We start from the raw sequence: 19949 nt of genomic DNA on the forward strand, positions 1-19949 counted from the left end.
CCTGACCTGTGGTGGCACAGTGGATAAAGTGTCGACCTGGAAATGCTGAGGTTGCCGGTTCGAAACCCTGGGCTTGCCTGGTCAAGGCACATATGGGAGTTGATGCTTCCAGCTCCTCCCCCCCTTCTCTCTCTCTGTCTCTCCTCTCTCTCTCTCTATCTCTCTTTCTCTCTGTCTCTCCCTCTCCTCTCTAAAATGAATAAATAGAAAAAAAATTAAAAATAAATAAAAATAAAGTAGGGAAGTAACTTTACTTTATAAAATTTATAAAGCAGAGTTACAGCAAGTTAAAGCATATAAGAATAATTACTTAACAAGTACTTTATGTCAGATTTTCGCTAAGTTTGGCAGAATATATCTTTATAAAACAACTTACTATAGTTAAATCTATCTTTTTTTAAATTTAATTAATTTTTTTTACAGAGACCATGATACCAGAGACCAGAGAGAAGGATAAATAGGGACAGACAGGAATGGAGAGAGATGAGAAGCATCAATCATTAGTTTTGTTGCGCGTTGCAACACCTTAGTTGTTCATTGATTGCTTTCTCATATATGCCTTGACTGCAGGCCTTCAGCAGACCGAGTAACCCCTTGCTGGAGCCAGTGACCTTGGGTTCAAGCTGGTGGGCTTTTGCTCAAACCAGATGAGCCCGAGCTCAAGCTGGCAACCTCGGGGTCTTGAACCTGGGTCCTCTGCATCCCAGTCCAACACTCTATCCACTGTGCCACCGCCTGGTCAGGCTAAATCTATCTTTTTTTTTTTTTTGTATTTTTCTGAAGCTGGAAACGGGGAGAGACAGTCAGACAGACTCCTGCATGCGCCCGACCGGGATCCACCCGGCACGCCCACCAGGGGGTGATGCTCTGCCCCTCCGGGCATCGCTCTGTTGCGACCAGAGCCACTCTAGCGCCTGGGACAGAGGCCAAGGAGCCATCCCCAGCGCCTGGGCCATCTTTGCTCCAATGGAGCCTCGCTGCAGGAGGGGAAGAGAGAGACAGAGAGGAAGGAGAGGGGGAGGGGTGGAGAAGCAGATGGGCGCCTCTCCTGTGTGCCCTGGCCGGGAATCGAACCCAGGACTTCTGCACGCCAGGCTAATGCTCTACCACTGAGCCAACCAGCCAGGGCCTAAATCTATCTTTTTATTTATACTTTGGTTGCTCTGCTACCACCCACCATGAAAGCTGGAACGCCCAGTAGTGGGTGGTAGGGACCAGGTTGACTACCACTGGTCTACATCATCTCTCTTTGGAAGCTTTTCTAAATCTTAATTGCCTAGACAGGATAAGTTTGTTCTAAACTGTTTATTCCATTAATCAATTGTTATACATGATATTGAAGTGAACTTTGTGGATATTCAATTTTCCTGGTGTAATATGGCATGATATGACAACTCAAATCTTCTGAACACTTGGGATCATAGGTTTCATTGCTAGGTCCAATTTTCTCCCATCATCCTGGATCCCAGTGTGTGTTGGTGAGATGGAACTTCAAAAAGTGTTAGAATTTGGTAAGGATTTCTTAGGTGGCTGGAGAGCCTTACCTAGTCACATGTAGTCTCATGTCTTTACAGAAACATTTCTGGAGAGGAGGTGACCCTGTTTTCTCTACATCTTTTCAGTTTGCCTAATGAACGTGCAAATCTTGGTTTAAATGCTCTATTTGTAGCTGGTTTATCAGCTAGCCCTTATAAGAGTTGTTTGAGAAAAGGCAGAAAACTTGGAAAAGAGAGATCCTTGGTTTAGATTTTTCTGTCCTTGTTTTTACAGAGAGTGGCTGGGAGTTCTCACACCAACCCTTGTTACCATCCACCCTGAATGCTCACCTGGACACAAGGTAGACAGTCTAAAACATATAGTTAGGTTGCACATGTGTACTTATTCAGAGTCTTCATTAACAGTAAACACAATTATTTTTCAAGTATTTTGTTGTCAGTTCAAATTTATAGAAGCTTCTTTTATACAAATATGCTGTTACTTATATGAATTATTCCCTTTTTATTATCCTATCTGGCTTTTGGACCTTAAAATGTTGACCAATTCTATTTTCTTCCCTTCTTCTCAGGTGATTATCCAACTGTTTACTCTTCATATATTTATCTTAATCTCTCCCACCACCTCCTTTTAGCGGGTTTTTTGTTTCTTCCTTTTTATCTTTTGTGTGTGTGTGTGTGTGATAGAGACAGAGAGAGGGACAGATAGGGACAGACAGGCAGGAAGGGAGAGAGATGAGAAGTATCAATTCTTCGTTGCATCTCCTTAATTGTTCTTTGATTGCTTTCTCATATGTGCCTTGACCTGGGGCTCCAGCAGAGCAAGTGACCCCTTGCTCAAGCCAGCGACCTTAGGCTGCAAGCCACTGACCTTGGGCTTCATGCCAGTGACCTTTGGGCTCAAGCTAGTGACCATGGGGTCATGTCTGTGATCCCACACTCAAGCCAGCGACCCTGTGCTCAAGCTGGTGAGCCTGCTCAAGCCGATGAGCCTGCACTCAAGCCCTGGCGACCTCGGGGTTTTGAACCTGGGTCTCTGCATCCCAGTCCAACACTCTATCCACTGCATCACCACCTGGTCAGTCAGTCTAACAACGTTCTTAATATTATATACCAGGGCAACAATGCAGTGAATATTAAGTTTTATTTATAATTGACCCTTAAAACTTATATATTATAATAATGTTTAACTGAAGCTTTTTAAAGCACTATGACAATGGTTTTCAACCCAGGGTACTCATTAAAATCTTCTAGAAAGCTTTCCTTAACTATTAATGCATAGCTCCCACTCCAAGATACTTTGATATAATTGGTTTGTTATGGGACTTTGTCATGGGTATAAATACAGGGATGGGAAAACGTAGGTTAATATTAATAATAAATAATACAATAATTCATAAGTAAATAATAATACAAGAATAAACTGTTTCACATAATGACAACTAGAAACTTACTTTTGCCTTACTCTGTATCTGTAAGATTCCCCAGGTGTTTCTAAAAATGTCCAGGATTGAGAATCATTGTATCAAAGAAAATCTAGGATAAAACTTTTTTTCTTTTTAAAATTAAGTTTATTGGGGTAACATTGGTGAATAACATAGTTTCAGGTGTACAGTTGTATACTGTATATTACATTATCTGTATATTGTATTGTGTGTTCACCGCCCATAGTCTGGTCTCCTTCTTACACCATATATTTGACCCCCTTTACTCTCCTTATCCTCCCCTGACCCCTTCCCTCTGGTAACCACTTCCTTGCCTTTCTTAAGCTCATACACTGATATTCATATTTGAAATATTCACTGTATTTTCCAGTTTAATGTCTTTTGCTCTAAAGGATCTATAATACAGAGTAAAAAATCTGTTACTGTATTTACTAGCATGAAGTCTAGTAGGGTAAAACTCTTTTATGTAGTAAAGAATTAATTTAACAGTAAATACTTGAAAACCTAGTAGGTGAAGGCACTTTGCTGGAATTCTCTTCTACTATGAAATAAGTCATACATTCCTTCTTTGTTTCATTAAATTCTAAATTAAGATTTTTATTGGCTAAATTTTTTTTAATTAGATGAGTTCCTTCATTTGTAGTGGACTTATTACTTTTATCTGAGGATATTGTATGAGTCATATTTGTTATGCTACCCTTGACTGTCAAGATGTAAAATGAATTGATTATGTTTGTAAATCAGGTTATATTTACTAAGACAGATTTTGAAACATAATTGCTCTCTGCACCTTTGTTTAAAATATCACCTATATATACAAATTGAAAAGTAGACCCAAATAAATTCACGTGAAAGGTTTTTAGAAGAATGTTCTTGACCTTTGCTTTTATATGTTTGTATATACTGCTTTATATTTATATAAAAATTATCTTGCTGTATAAATCAAGTAGCTCTTTTAGATATGTCTTGAAAGAAGTTTTTAGTATGATGCTCATTAACCAACTGTGACTCAACTGATCCCAGGATTTTTCTGTGTTAATAAGTACAATAAAATGAGCTAACACAAATGAACTAGGAGACTATAGCTCTTTACCTGTAATGAATCTGAGAACTTTGATATAAATATGGAAGACAGTTTATGGAACAAATAGATGAATTGAAAGACAAGTTAAATTTTTAGGTTTAAACAGTTTTGTTTTTTTAACATTTTATTTATTGATTTTACAGAGAGAAGAGGTGTGGGGGGGTGTGCAGTGAGAAGTGTCAACTCATAGTTGCTTAGCTTTAGTTGTTTATTGGATCCTTGTTGTATGTGCCTTGACCAGAAAAGCTCAGGCCTTCAAACCGGCAACCCTAGGATTCCAGGTGAACACTATATCCATTGCACCACCACAGGCCAGGCTAGGTTTAAATAGTTTATTAAAATTAGAGGAGGTCTTGGCCCTGGCCGGTTGGATCAGTGGTAGAACGTTGGCCCGATGTGAGGTTGTCCCAGGTTTAATTCCCGGTCACGGCACACAGGAGAAGTGAACATCTGCTTCTTCCCCTTTCCCCCTCTCCCTTCTCTCTTTCTATCTCTCTCTTCTCCTCCCACAGCTATGGCTCCAGTAGAGCAGGCTGGCCCTGGGTGCTGAGGATGGCTCCATGGCCTTGCCTCAGGCACTAAAATAGCTTGGTTGCTGAGCAATGGAGCAACGATCCGAGATGGACAGAGCATGGCCAGATTGAGGACTTGCCAGGTGGATCCTGGTTGGGCTGCATGTGGGAGTCTTGTCTCTCTGTCTCCCTGCTTCTCTCTTAAGGAAAAAGCAAGAAAAAGAAGAGATTGTAGTGCAAACGGAAGAATCTGTACTGTGTGTTTTATAAGTCAGGCTCATTGCATAGGTTAAATGTACTAATCAACAGTGATGCTTTTGCTTTAATTATCAAGTTTATAGTATATTTAGAAAGAGTTGAAACAAAGTATAGATATGAGTTTATTTTATTCAGTTTATTTGACCAGTTTTTGGAAACTTTTTAAAAGAGATTTTCTGATTTACTTTCTTAGGTTAATGACTTTTTAGAATTAAAGAGATCCTCAACTTGTATCCTCTTGGATGGTCATTCATTCATTCATTCATTTGTTCAGCAAATATTCAGAGAACATTTTCTGTGGCACGACTGTTTTAGGTTTCTGAAGATACTATAATGAACAAAATTGATATATTGATCAACAGTCTTATGAGAGAGTCAGATAATAAGTAAGAAAAATAAATGAAATAAATAGTCATTTAAATGTTGTAAAGGAGAAATGTTTTGGTGATGTGATGATTTTTAAACAATATGGAGAAGAAAGGCTTCATGGAGAAGGCAATGTGATAGGACATTAGAACACTCTGAACTAAACTTGGAGAAGGTTTAAAAAAAAAAGCATTACTGATGTATTTTAAAAGGTAGAGTACCAAGCATATGGGAAAACTATAATTTAAGGATGTTGATTTGCCTAGTGTCTGTGCTATTAGTTAGTACCATTGCTGGAAATGGAATCTAGACCTCCTTATTCCCAGTGCTCTTTTCTTCCTTGTTATTTCATTCTTTTAGTTGGGAAAATGATGAAATGTGGTTCATTATTGTTACACCTTTCTCCTATTCATTTAGAATATTTATAATCACCTAATAGAAGAAATTCAGTGTTTTAGTGGATAAGAAATCATAAGTCATAATAAAATTTGTTGTTTCTAAGTACAAAATTACAGAAGACCAAAAGGATCATTTGAGTACGCTGATGTTTATACTCACAACAGAGTGGGACAGCTTCACTATAAGAATGTAGTAACTCAAATGGCCAACAGATATATGAAAAGATGCTCATCTTCTTTAGTTATTAGAGAAATGCAAATCAAAACTGCAATGAGATACCACCTCACACCTGTTAGATTAGCTATTATTAACAAGACAGGTAATAGCAAATGTTGGAGAGGCTGTGGAGAAAAAGGAACCCTCATTCACTGTTGGTGGGAATGTAAAGTAGTACAACCATTATGGAAGAAAGTATGGTGGTTCCTCAAAAAACTGAAAATAGAACTACCTTATGACCCAGCAATCCCTCTACTGGGTATATACCCCAAAAACTCAGAAACATTGATACGTAAAGACACATGCAGCCCCATGTTCATTGCAGCATTGTTCACAGTGGCCAGGACATGGAAACAACCAAAAAGCCCGTCAATAGATGACTGGATAAAGAAGATGTGGCACATATACACTATGGAATACTACTCAGCCATAAGAAATGATGACATCGGATCATTTACAGCAAAATGGTGGGATCTTGATAACATTATACGAAGTGAAATAAGTAAATCAGAAAAAAACAGGAACTAAATTATTCCATACGTAGGTGGGACATAAAAGTGAAACTAAGAGACATTGATAAGAGTGTGGTGGTTATGGGGGGAGGGGGAAAAGGGAGAGGGAAAGGGGGAGGGGGAGGGGCACAAAGAAAACTAGATAGAAGGTGACAGAGGACAATCTGACTTTGGGTGATGGGTATGCAACATAATTGAAAGACAAGATAACCTGGACTTGTTGATCTTTGAATATAGGTAACCTGATTTATTGATGTCGCCCCATTAAAAAAATAAAATTATAATTAAAAAAAAAAAAAAAAAAAGAAAAAAAAGAATGTAGTAACTTTTTTCTATTAATATGGTAGTAGGGTTGGGTTAAGGGATCAATGACTTGGGATGCAAGATAAAGTCTACTTTGCACTGGAATATGAGGAGTGTCCAAAAAAGTAGCTGGAAACATTGGAGTTAGTACAGGTTATCAAAATAGTTATTATGGGAAGCTAAGGTTTTACACAAACAATAAATGAAGCCATCGAATCAGAAAAATGAGGAAGAAAAGAAAGTGATATGAGTAACAGAACCAGAGTAGAATGAACTAGAAACAGGAGAGTGGGTTCATAATTCAGATTGTGATTGACAAGTATCTGTTTCTCTTACAGATCTTTAATATTTGTTTTTGAATTTGGAGTGATAGAGAAAAGGAAATGTGTAGATCTCAGTGGCCTACATTTTTTCACTCCGGAAATTGAAAATTGATAAAAGATTTAGCTATTGACAAGTTTATTTATGAAAACTTAATAAACTATTTCTACTTATTTTTATTTCTTACTAAAAATGTGTAAGAAATACAGATTTTTAGAAATCTTGTTTATTTTTCACTTAAAAAAATAATTATTTTAAAATTACAGTTTCCATGCAATATTATATTACAGGTTTACATTGGACACCATACATAGTTATTACAGTATTCCGTATGTTGTACTTTACATCCTTGTGACTTCTTTTTGTATTTTTCTGATGTGAGAAGTGGGAAGGCAGAGAGACAGACTTCTGCACATGCCCGACTGACCAGGATTCACCCAGCATGCCCACCTGGGGGTGATGCTCTGCCTATCTGGGGTGTTGCTTCATTACAACCGGAACCATTCTAGCGCCTGAGGCAGAGGCCATGGAGCCATCCTCAGTGTCTGGCCCAACTTTGCATGGAACCTTGGCTGTGGGAGGGGAATAGAGAGAGAGAGAAAGGAGAGGGAGAAGGGTAGAGAAGCAGATGGGCGCTTCTCCTGTGTGTTCTGGCCAGAAATCAAACCCGGGACTTCCAGATGCCGGGCCGATGCTCTACCGCTGAGCCAACTGACCAGGGCCACATCCCTGTGACTTTTAAAAAAAATTTTGTTTAGAATATTAAATTTAATGGGGTGACATTGATCAACAAGAGTGCATAGGTTTCGTGTAAACATTCCTATAGCATTTGAACAGTTGATTGTGTTGTGTGCCCATCACCCAGTGTTAAATCTTTTTCAGTCACCATGTATTTGTCCCTCTTTTCTCCCCCGTTTCCCCTAGTAACCACTTCACTTTTATCTGTGTCCGTGCATCTCAGTTTTATACCCACTTGTGTGTGAAATATTAGTTCTTAGCTTTTTCTGATTTACTTATTTCACTTAGTATAACATTTTCAAGGTCCATGCATGTTGTTTTAAATGGCAATATGCCATCATTTCTTATAGCCGAGTAGTATTCCATTGTATATATGTACCACATCTTTATCCAATCCTCTATTTAGGGAAACTGATTGTTTTCATGTCTTGGCCATTGTGAAGAATGCTGTAATGATCATGGAGGTGCATGTGTCTTTACATCCCCATGTTTTTGAGTTTTGTTTGGTAGATACCCAGTAGAGGAATTGCTGGGTCATATGGTAGTTCTGCTCTTAATTTTCTAAGGAACCTCCATACTTCCTTCCATAATGGTTGTACCAGTTTAAATTCCCACTAGCAGTGAATGAGGGTGTTTTTTTTCCACAGCTTCTCCAACACTTGTTATTACCTGTCTTGTTGATAATAGCTAATCTAACAGGTCTGAGGTGGTGTGTCTGTAATTTTGATTTGCAATTCCTCTAATAGCTAGTGAAGATGAGCATCTTTTTATATCTCTTTGGCCATGTGTATGTCTTCTTGGGAGAAGTGCCTGTTCAGGTCCTGTTGCCTATTTTAATTGGATTATTTGCTTTTTTATTGCTGAGCTTTGTGAGTCTTTATATATTTTGGATATTAACCCCATTATCTGAGCTATTGTTTTTTAATATCTCACATTTGGTTGGCTGCCTTTTTCTTTTGTTGTTTATTTCTTTTGTTGTATTTTTTGTTTGTTTGTTTAATATAATCTCATTCATTTATTTTTGCCTTTGGGGTCAAATTTATAAAATATTCTCTACGGCCAAGGTCTATAAGCTTAGTACCTATGTTTTCTTCAATATAATTTATTGTTTCAGATCTTATATTTAGGTCTTTGATGCATTTTGAAATAATTTTTGTGCCTGGAGACAAGGTGTAGACAAATTTCAATCTTTTGCATGTGGCTTTCCAGTTCTCCTAGCACCATTTACTGAAGATGAAGAGTCTTTTTCTCCATTGTGTGTTTTTGGCTCCTTTGTTGAAGAGTATTTGTCCATATATATGTGGTTTCATTTCTGAGCTCTTGATTCAGTTCCATTGGTCTGTATTTCTGTTTTTCTGCCAATACCATGCTGTTTTGATTATTGTGGGTCTATAGTGTGATACTTGTTTTTATAATGAAGAAAATGGTAGAGGCATTATTATAACTATTTGGGAATTTTTGGTGATCATCAATGTCATAAAGGAGAAAAGTTCATTTCTAAATTACTAAAAAAGGAAGTTATAGTCTGAGCAAAATTAATTTTTTTAATAATAGAAGTTATAAAATTGTTAACATCTCAGGAAAAAAACAGTTGTACTATTTTGATTATTTAAAAACAACTGAATTTGTCACTGTTTTCTAAAACAAAACTTTAAATTATACTATTTTCTACAGTTACACTAGTAACACTTCTTTGACAGGCAGATTGACAGGGCCTAACCTAATGTGCTCCTTGAACATCAGCTGAGGTTTACCAGTAAAAGAAATGTGCTTGTAAGGGGAACTACTCTTGACGTTTTTAACTTACTTTTGCTCACATTTAACTTTTGAAAGAAACTGTGTTGACTTTCAATGAGCTGTTTTCCCACTCTTGTATATTTAGTTTGAAGAAATTAAAAAATTTTTCTTTTGAATTCTGGCCAACCATGTAAAGACAGACTACCTAGCAGGAGCTGTGCTAGGCGATCTTTTTACAATGACTCTTTGAAGTAGGTGTAATTAATCCCATTTTACTGATTCAGAAACTAAGACTCCATAGACATGCTGGCTATGTGCTAAATAATACAGTGAATTCATAAAGCACTTTTCACTGAGCAGTAAAAAGTCAAATGTAATTAGCAGCTTTCTGGGTAGAAGCTAATTGCTTTATAGTTCAAAGGTGGGAGATTGTGGCCTGATATTAGATACAGCTTTATGGATAAAGTGACTCTTCAGTCTATATTTTGATTGTAAAGCAGAATGTGGCTTGGTGGTATAAATAGCATGAACAGGATGAGAAGAAAAAAGACAAGATTAAACATGACATTTTTTAGGAAGTTTATTGTCATTCCCTTTCAGTTGCAGTAACAGTCATCCACTAAACTCAATTGAAAGGATAGATATTTGAATGGATAGAAAGAAGTCTCACGGAATACATGAAAATCAAGAAGGCATGTCTAAGGAAAAGAACCTGAGATTGGACGTACCTCATTTTCTCTTTCTCAGTATCACTCAGCTTCTCTGTATATTTGCTCTTCCAACATTTTTTCCAACCCACTTTTTTAAGCTTATATATTCTTTTTTTTTTTTTTTTAATAAATTTTTATTAATGGTAATGGGATGACATTAATAAATCAGGGTACATATATTCAAAGAAAACATGTCTAGGTTATTTTGTCATCAAATTATGTTGCAAACCCCTCGCCCAAAGTCAGATTGTCCTCCGTCACCCTCTATCTAGTTCTCTGTGCCCCTCCCCCTCCCCCTAACTCTCTCCCTCCCTCCCTCCCATGTCCTCCCTCCCCCCCCACCCTTGGTAACCACCACACTCTTGTCCATGTCTCTTAGTCTCATTTTTATGTTCCACCAATGTATGGAATCATGTAGTTCTTGTTTTTTTCTGATTTACTTATTTCACTCCTTATAATGTTATCAAGATCCCACCATTTTGCTGTAAATGATCTGATGTCATCATTTCTTATGGCTGAGTAGTATTCCATAGTGTATATGTGCCACATCTTGTTTATCCAGTCTTCTATTGAAGGGCTTTTTGGTTGTTTCCATGTCTTGGCCACTGTGAACAGTGCTGCAATGAACATGGGGCTACATGTGTCTTCACGTATCAATGTTTCTGAGGTTTTGGGGTATATACCCAGTAGAGGGATTGCTGGGTCATAAGGTAGTTCTATTTTCAGTTTTTTGAGGAACCACCATACTTTCCTCCATAATGGTTGTACTACTTTACAGTCCCACCAACAGTGAATGAGGGTTCCTTTTTCTCCACAGCCTCTCCAACATTTGCTATTACCCGTCTTGTTGATAATAGCTAATCTAACAGGAGTGAGGTGGTATCTCATTGTAGTTTTGATTTGCATTTCTCTAATAACTAATGAAGCTGAGCATCTTTTCATATATCTGTTGGCCATTTGTATCTCTTCCTGGGAGAAGTGTCTGTTATGTCCTCTTCCCATTTTTTTATTGGATTGCTTGTTTGTTTGTTGTTGAGTTTTATGAGTTCTTTGTAAATTTTGGATATTAGGCCCTTATCTGAGCTGTCGTTTGAAAATATCAGTTCCCATATAGTTGGCTGTCTGTTTATTTTGATATCAGTTTCTCTTGCTGAGCAAAAACTTTTAATTCTGATGTAGTCCCATTCATTTATCTTTGCCTTCACTTCTCTTGCCATTGGAGTCAAGTTCATAAAATGTTCAAGCTTATATATTCTTAAGACAACAGTGTTTATGATTTCCAACTCAGCAACAAGTTCCCCTGTTTCTTTTAGTTAAAATGTCCATGTCAGACAGAATTTGATTAGATCATGTCATCTTTTAGAGACAGCAAATACATGTCTTAGATTTCTGGCCAGCCACTGTCTTTTTTGGTCATCAACCACAGGAGTGGGGTCGTGTGACCCTCTGTTGAATCTCAAGGATTACCTCAATAGCAAGAAGTCCTATCTGGCATCTGGTCTATGTAGCAGAAGTTTAGTAAAAAGCACAGTGGGGCTTAGAGCTTCCTATCTTCTGAATGGGGGTGAAGGGTGAAATTTTATTTTTATAAAAACTGTCAGCATTTAACAATTACTTCAAAACAAGTATCTTTTTTTCTTTCTGGTAGTAATAGATCAATAATAATTCTTACTGAATCAGTACTAGACCAACTATTTAAATACAGGAGGCAGTGAGTATAAACACTTATTGTATATATAATTTTTTTTGAAATTAACAATTTTCAAATTGCTCACTAACTTCAGTATTATTTAAAAAATATTTCTTCAATCAAAATTTTTATATAGTTTAACCACTCATCTCTGGTTCTCCTACTTTACTGTAATATGACATAGTACCATGTGGCGTCTATAGTTATTAACCATGTCACTTAGCTCAACCTCTTGTGGCAATTATCTGTTTAACACAGCTTTGATCAGGTATCCATCATTGCTCCAACCTATGACACTACAAAGCCTTGAGGTAGAATACTTAATTTAATTGATTCATTCATTATATCTTGAACACCTAGCATGCTTCATGATCTAATAAATGCTTTCTGCAAGGTTGAACATGTGATGTTACCATAAATGGTTAAACTTTGTATAATTGGTGTCATTTATAGCATGTGGATGAAAGTACTTTGTTCTATCCTTATTTAGCTGAGTATGCATAGCAGAAGATTCCAGCATTAAGGTGGCATAGCAAGTGACCAGCTATTATAATGTCTCATACATATTTGCCATAGATTGGAAAGTTAACATTGTAAGTCTGAGTCTTAGAGGATTCTTAAGAATTTCACACAATCACTCTCACTTTTATTAACTATAGACAAAAAGCCTGGATTTTACTACTATAAGAATGCACGTATACACACATACAGTACTTAAATCTATAGTAATATACACACACACTCATATATATGTAATTATTCCCGTATAGCAGCTAGTATGATTAGAAATATAAAAGCGTCCTCTGGTATGTGGTAGTGCAGTGGATAAAGCATTGACCTTGGAATGCTGAGGTCACTTGGTCAAAACCATGGGCTTGTCTGGTCAAGGCACATATGACAAGCAACCAGTGAACAACTAAAGTGAAGCAACTGTGAGTTGATACTTCTCGCTCCTTCATCCCCCCCTCTGTAAAATCAATTAATAAAAAAATTCATTAAAAAATTCTTCTCTGCTTCCTTGTAAAAATTAGACATTTTCAGGAAGCCAATTGGATCAGTGTTTGTCAAGTTTCTTTGATATTGACCCAGAGTATTTAAATTTTTTATGACTGGATTTTATGACCTTCTAATAGGTTACGACCCACTGTTTAAAATATATTGCTGCATTGCCTGAATGCATTGCCTGAATGGTGGCAGTTCAGTGGATAGAGCATCAGCTTTGAATGCTGAGGTCCTAAGTTGAAACCCCAAGGTCACTGGCTTGAGCGTAGGCTCTTCTGACTTGAGTGCAGGCTCACCTGGCTTGAGCACAGGGTTACCAGCTTGAGCCCAGGGTCACTGGCTTGAGCCCAAATGTCACTGGCTTGAAACCCAAGGTTGCTGACTTGACAAGGGGTCATTGACTCAGCTGGAGCACCTAGTCAATGCACAACTTAGCAGTCAATGAACAACCAAAGTGCTGCAACTGTGAGTTGATGATTCTCATCTCTCTCCCTTCCTGTCTGTCTCTCTCTCTTGCTTTAATAAAAAAGACGTGCGCGCGCGCACACACACACACACACACACACACACACACACGAGTGGTATTCAAATAATTTAACAACTGGTTCTCTTCCCTAATGACTATTTAAGTATAATAAAAGATACACTGAAAGGTAGTTTATTATTTCATACATGTAATACTTAATAAGAATGTAATCATACATGTAATACTTAAATAGGAACAGTAAAAGAGGTATACAAAACTAGATTATTTTATAAGAAAGTTTTAAAATATTAATGAAAATATATTAAATAATACCTAAAAAAAAATAAAACTTATTTAAGATATTTCCATATTGCTTCTTGATTGGTGTTCTCACTTAGAATATTTTTCACCTATGGACAAAATGAACATTACTATGGACACTTAGAAAGAATATGCTGGCCCTGGCCGGTTGGCTCAGCGGTAGAGCGTCGGCCTGGTGTGCAGGAGTCCCGGGTTCGATTTCCGGCCAGGACACACAGGAGAAGCGCCCATCTGCTTCTCTACCCCTCCCCGTCTCCTTCCTCTCTGTCTCTCTTCCCCTCCCGCAGCGAGGCTCCATTGGAGCAAAGATGGCCCGGGCGCTGGGGATGGCTCCATGGCCTCTGCCTCAGGCGCTAGAATGGCTCTGAATGCAGTAGAGCGACGCCCCGGAGGGGCATGCCGGGTGGATCCCGGTCAGGCGCATGCAGGAGTCTGTCTGACAGCCTCCCCGTTTCCAGCTTCAGAAAAATGAAAAAAAAATTTTTTTTTAATAAAAAAAGAAAGAATATGTTGTTGCGCAGGTGATCGTTAAAAAAGAGTAAGAAATGTAAATTTGTAATTTCCACATTGGGCAGCTGACTAGGTGCTCACCTTAGGGAGAACCCTGATTACAAATGCAATTTTAACAACCGGTTCACCGAACTCAACAAAAAATTTGGTATTGGTTCTGTTGAACCGGTGCAAACCTGCTGAATCCCACCACTATATATATCTGCATCTGGGATTAAAGATTACAGTAAATAGAAATTATCATTTTTGACTTGGTAGTCAATCTTTTCTATTATTTATGTTTGTTTCTCTCACTGGAGTAGTGGGTTCTTCTGCAGTTCTGATCATCTCTAATGTAATATGGCAGTGGGATACTAAGGCTTTAGTTTCTTTTTTGACTCTTGAAAGATCCTGTTCAAGGGTGTCATCAGCATCAGTAGAGGGGCAAGGGGAAACACATGCAAAGAAATCCTGTATCTCTGCCTGTTCTGTGAAGCCACCTTTTTTTTCCTGTTAAGTTATGTGCATTGATAATTTGTAGTAGATGTATGTATGTGGCCTCTTCTACTAATAATGACTAGACCTGCAATGTTGCAAATAGAACAAAAGTCTTGTGACTTGTGCTAGGGGTATTTTGATAGAAACATTTAAGAAGTAATGCAAAGATTCAACACATGTCCTTAGATAGATGATTGGATAAAGAAGATTTCGAGTATATACACAATGGAATACTACTCAACCATAAAAAATTGAACTCTTGCCATTTGGTACAACATGGATTGGACTTGCTAACTGAAAGAAGTCAGAGGGAGAAGGACAGATATAGTATGTTTTCACTTATATGTGGAATAAAAAGCAAAACCAAAACAAACTCATCGATTCCCACAACAGATTGGTTGATTACAAGAAAAGAAGAGGGCAGGGGAAGATGAAATGGATAAAAGGAGTCAATTATATGGGACAGTGGAAACTAGACCTTTAGTGGTGAGCTCACTGTATTGTATACATATGTCAAATTATAATGTTGTGTACCTGAAACTTTTATGTGATATAAATGTAGCATCAACTTAAAAAAATTGCCAGAGAAAAACAAAAAAAATGGGCAAAAGATCTGAATAGACAGTTTTCCAAAAAAGACATGTAGATGGCCAACAGGTACATGAAAAGACACTCAACATCAATAATCATCAGGGGGTGTGCCTTAATTTGCTGTTTGTGCACGGCGGTGGGGGTGGTAACCTGCCAAGAACCTTCTCTCTGGTGGCCACAGTCTTGTAGAACCCAGAAATGCAAGCACCCCCATCCCCATGAGCCTCTCGAAGCAGGCAATTAAGGAGCATCTTTTGGGTGGCAGCCACTAAAATTGGGGCACCAGACATGTGTAAAGCTTCCCTCCAGGAGACACTGGCACACAGGAGTACAGCAGAGGGTGATTCCAGTGGTAGCACCACCCTTCAGGGTCACTGGAAAGGATTACAGTCAGCCCCTAAATGCATGTTTAATTAGAAGCCTTATCTTCAGGCCACAGTCATGATGACAAACTAATGGGCCTCCTTTACAGAGAGACCAAGCTTCTGGGTCTGTTGTGTCTTATGCAGTGAGGTGGTAGCTTTCTAACTCTTTCTGTGCTGGTTACAGTCCTGTGGGACCTATTAGTGCCATCAGAGCCAGGCAGTGTAGAAGTGTCTCCTGGCAGCAGTTGCAAAAATTGGAGTGCCTGATAAGAATGAGCTCCTTTCCAGGTGACACCAGTTATTATAGTGCTGTGGGACCAGGAGCACGAGCTCACCCAGATTCCAGAGCCAGTTGATCAAGTGACATACCCTGGGCGGCAGCTGCAAAATTTGGGGCACCAGTCTTTTGTAAAAGCTCTATTCTAGGAGATATTATTGCTCTGAAACACAGCAAAGGTAAATATAATCTCGGTGCTGCCAGTCTCCATCCCTAGAGTGTCCCAGCAGGCTCCTAGATGTGTGTTAGACCTGACACCTGCTGTTCAGGCCAAGGCTTTAATAGAAGCATGGGATCCACCTTCACTTTAAGTCTGGTTGCCATCACCTGCGTCTAAGCTGGGCCCTTGGGACAGTTGAGTCACCAGAGCAAGCCCATTAAGAGGAGTTTCTCAAATTACTACAGTCTGTGGGACTCGAGACATGAGCCCTGCTGCTGGTTTTCTTCTCGCAAGTTTATGTCTTAAAAGTTGGAATTCAGGCCCTGGCCGGTTGGCTCAGTGGTAGAGCATCAGCCTGGCATGCAGGAGTCCCAGGTTCGATTCCCGGCCAGGGCACACAGGAGGAGCGCCCATCTGCTTCTCCACCCTCCCCCTCTCCTTCCTCTCTGTCTCTCCCCCTCCTGCAGCCAAGGCTCCATTGGAGCAAAGATGGCCCGGGCACTGAGGATGGCTCTGGGCCTCTGCCTCAGGCGCTAGAATGGCTCTGGTTGCAACAGAGCAATGCCCTAGATGGGCAGAGTATCGCCCCCTGGTGGGCGTGCCGGGTGGATCCCGGTCGGGTGCATGCAGGGTCTGTCTGACTGTCTCTCCCCGTTTCCAACTTCAGAAAAATACACACACACAAAAAAAGTTGGAATTCACAATGTGGGATTCAAAACCCTCTGCTCCTCAGAGAGAAGCTCTGGGTTCTGAGTTTCCTCTTGCCTTGGGGCTTAGGGTTTATGGTGCAATTGTGTCCCAGCCTCTCCTCCTGCATCCAAGTGGTTTTCAGTATGTTGCCTGATGTAGTCACTTAGCCAGCCTCTAAGTTTTACTGAGAGAAAAGTATTCCATATGTAACTGTAGACTCAGTGTGTGGAGGGGTTCAGGATCTTCCTACCTCATCACCTTGAACCGGTACTCTCTGCAGAACTTCTTCAAAGGTCATTTCTGGCAATAATAAACCATGAGAAATGTTTCTCTTAAAAATTTATCTAAGCGTGACTAGGCAGTCGCACAGTGGATAGAGCGTAGGACTGGGACGCAGAGGACCCTGGCTTGAAATCCCAAGGTCGCTGGCTTGAGTGCAGGGTCACTGGCTTGAGTGTGGGAGCATAGACATTACCCCTGGTCACTGGCTTGAGCCCAAGGTCATTTGTTTTGAAGCCCAAGGTAACTGGCTTGAGCAGGGGTCACTCTGTCTGCTATAGCCCCCCCCCCCATCAAGGGACATATGAGAAAGCAATCAACGAACCACTAAGGAGACTAAGGAGCCACAACGAAGAATTGATGCTTCTCACATCTCTCTCTTCCTGTGTGTCTGTCCCTATCTGTCCTTCTCTCTGTCTTTTTGTCTCTGTCACACACACACACACACACACACACACACACACGTTAACAATATTGGCATATGGTAAATCATCCAAATGGTAGAAGATACATAGTGTGAAAGAATTTCACCGTGGCCAGATGCTTGGTTGGTAGAGCATTGCCTTGGAGTGTAGAGGTTGCTGGTTTGATTCCCTGATCAGGGCATACATAGGAGCAGCTCTCCATGTTCCTGTCTCTATCTCTCCCTGCCTCTCCCACTCAAAAAAAAATTTTTTTCCCCTTCCTAGATTTCAACTCCTCAGCCACTTTATGTAGAAGTTAACACAGTTACCATTTTTTAATATATTTTTTCAAAAATATTCTGAGTTTACAGGCATAAGATTATATCCCCTTTTTTCTTCATCTCACATGAGATCTTGATATTATATTTTTATTCCTCCCCACTTTACTTTTTTATCAGATTAGATAGTATAGCTCTACCTCATTCTTTTATAATGTCTGCATAATGTTCTGTTAAAGAAAGGGGCCACAATTTAACAATTCCTTACTAATGTCATGTTTTGTTTTAAAAAGTATTTCACAATTAATATGTTTAATAATATCCTTTGCATGTATCTTTACTCATAAGTATACCATATTTCTTGGATAAATTGAAGACTTTTGAACAGGAGAGTGATAATATTAGGAAGACAAATCTAATGTTAGGGTGACCAAAACAAAAATATTTTTTGCATGCTAATCACAAACTCTGGCCCTCATATTGTCTTTTAAAAAGCGTCTTGTAGCCTGATCAGGTGGTGGCGCAGTGGATAGAGCGTCGGACTGGGATGCAGAAGGACCCAGGTTTGAGACCCCAAGGTCCCAGCTTGAGCACGGGCTCATCTGGCTTGAGCAAAAAAAAAGCTCACCAGCTTGGACCCAAGGTCACTAGCTCGAGCAAGGGGTTACTCGGTCTGCTGAAGGCCCGCGGTCAAGGTATATATGAGAAAGCAATCAATGAACAACTAAGGTGTCACAATGAAAAACTGATGATTGATGCTTTTCATCTCTCTCTGTTCCTGTCTGTCTGTCCCTATCTGACTCTCTCTCTGTTCCTGGGGAAAAAAAAAAAAAAAAGAAGTGACTTGTTAGGGAAGCCCCCCCCCCCAAGAAAGTGAGCTTTTATTCCAGTTCCTCAGATACGTAGTTCTTGGCATCTTTCCTTGGCTTCTGAGTGTATGTAGACATCTTACATAGAGTACCATGATTTCTCGTTCTTACCCTCCTTTCTTTTTTCAATCTGTATGCATCAGCCTTAGTTACTGTCTAGAAATATCCTAGAAGTTTCATTGTTTCTTAGTTTAAGCAAAGGTATAGGTCTTTTGGTTGTTTTTTGGGACTCCTTGCATTTGTAGATGAAAGGGTCAATTAACCCCACATTGTCTCCCTTTTTATCTTAATAACCTTTGTTTCTAATTAGAAATTTCTAATTCTAGTCAATATATAAATTCATAGATTGTGCCTATGCTTTAGTTGTTTCATATATGTTAAATCTTGCTCAAATTTTTCTTTTCTATTCTTTTATACATTTTCTTACAGCTTTTGGTTAACCTTTTCCTCACAGATATCTCATTGCAAGAGCATACTTAATCCGTTGTATGGAAAAGATTTTTCCCTGAATAGATATTTACTGAGCAGTATGAAAATCAGTGCTTTACTCTTGAATAATTTTCTCATCATAAAGTCTCTTGAGGTATAAATAAGACAAGAATAAATCCTTAAAAGGTTTAACAGAAATCTTTAATTTAACATGATGTACATTTAGAGATAAAACTAAAGCCAATGAAAGGGAGGAAGAGGAAAAAAATAGAATTGTTAAATATTTTAATGTAACCTGAAGGATTTTTCTTGATAAAACTCAGATAGTTTCTCATTTAATTCAACCCTATAATTTTTCAGAGAATGAAATTAGTTAGTATTTAGGGGTCTCTGAGACTTGCTCCAGATCACAGGCTGCAACACAGAATGCCTGATGGCCTATCCACTTTTTTGGGGGGACATAATTTTTTGATTGCTTACACTGGTATTTAAAATGTATCCAACAGCAAAGGAAATAGATCCATTTTATATATTCATATTTTTAACTATAATGTACTATATTAATGACTTGAAATAACTTTCTGAAAATGCAGGTAAGTAAAAATTTTATAAATAGGATAATTTTCCTTCAAGCATGTTCTATTTGGAGAAGAATTTTGTTTGCTGGCCAATATGGTATCTCTGTCTCATCATTTCCTATTTTTCAAAATATATTAATGAATAATTTTTTGTCATTTCTTGGATTTTGTTTTTCTACTTAAGATCTTGAAGTATTATTTGTCCAAGTGTCTAAGTGTTGCCTAGAAGTTATCTAAAGAAAAAAATGGGCCCTGGCCAGGTGGCTCAGTGTTAGAGCGTTGGCCCTGCATGTGGAAGTCCTGGGTTCGATTCCCAGCCAGGGCACACAGGAGAAGCGCCCATCTGCTTCTCCACTCCTCCTGCTCTCCTTCCTCTTTGTCTCTCTCTTCTCTTCCTGCAGCCAAGGCTCCACTGAAGCAAAAGTTGGCCCAGGTGCTGAGGATGGCTCCATGACCTCGCCTCAGGCAC

The 19949-nt window shown here is 38.8% G+C and overlaps 1 protein-coding gene across 6 annotated transcripts in view; it reads left to right on the plus strand.

Moving 5' to 3' along the window:
• BAZ2B (bromodomain adjacent to zinc finger domain 2B) overlaps positions 1-19949 on the plus strand; it is a 452863-nt gene that overhangs the window by 280166 nt on the left and 152748 nt on the right. The window contains exon 4 of one of the 6 annotated variants that reach the window (XM_066279494.1): positions 1771-1837. The exons of the other annotated variants lie outside the window; for them this stretch is intronic. Coding sequence (XP_066135591.1) covers positions 1819-1837 — 19 coding nt within the window. The 5' untranslated portion in view covers positions 1771-1818. The remainder of the gene's footprint in view (positions 1-1770; positions 1838-19949) is intronic. 6 annotated transcript variants of the gene reach the window in all.

The sequence above is a fragment of the Saccopteryx bilineata genome, chromosome 5, assembly GCF_036850765.1.
Source record: "Saccopteryx bilineata isolate mSacBil1 chromosome 5, mSacBil1_pri_phased_curated, whole genome shotgun sequence".
Taxonomy (NCBI): Eukaryota; Metazoa; Chordata; class Mammalia; order Chiroptera; family Emballonuridae; genus Saccopteryx; species Saccopteryx bilineata.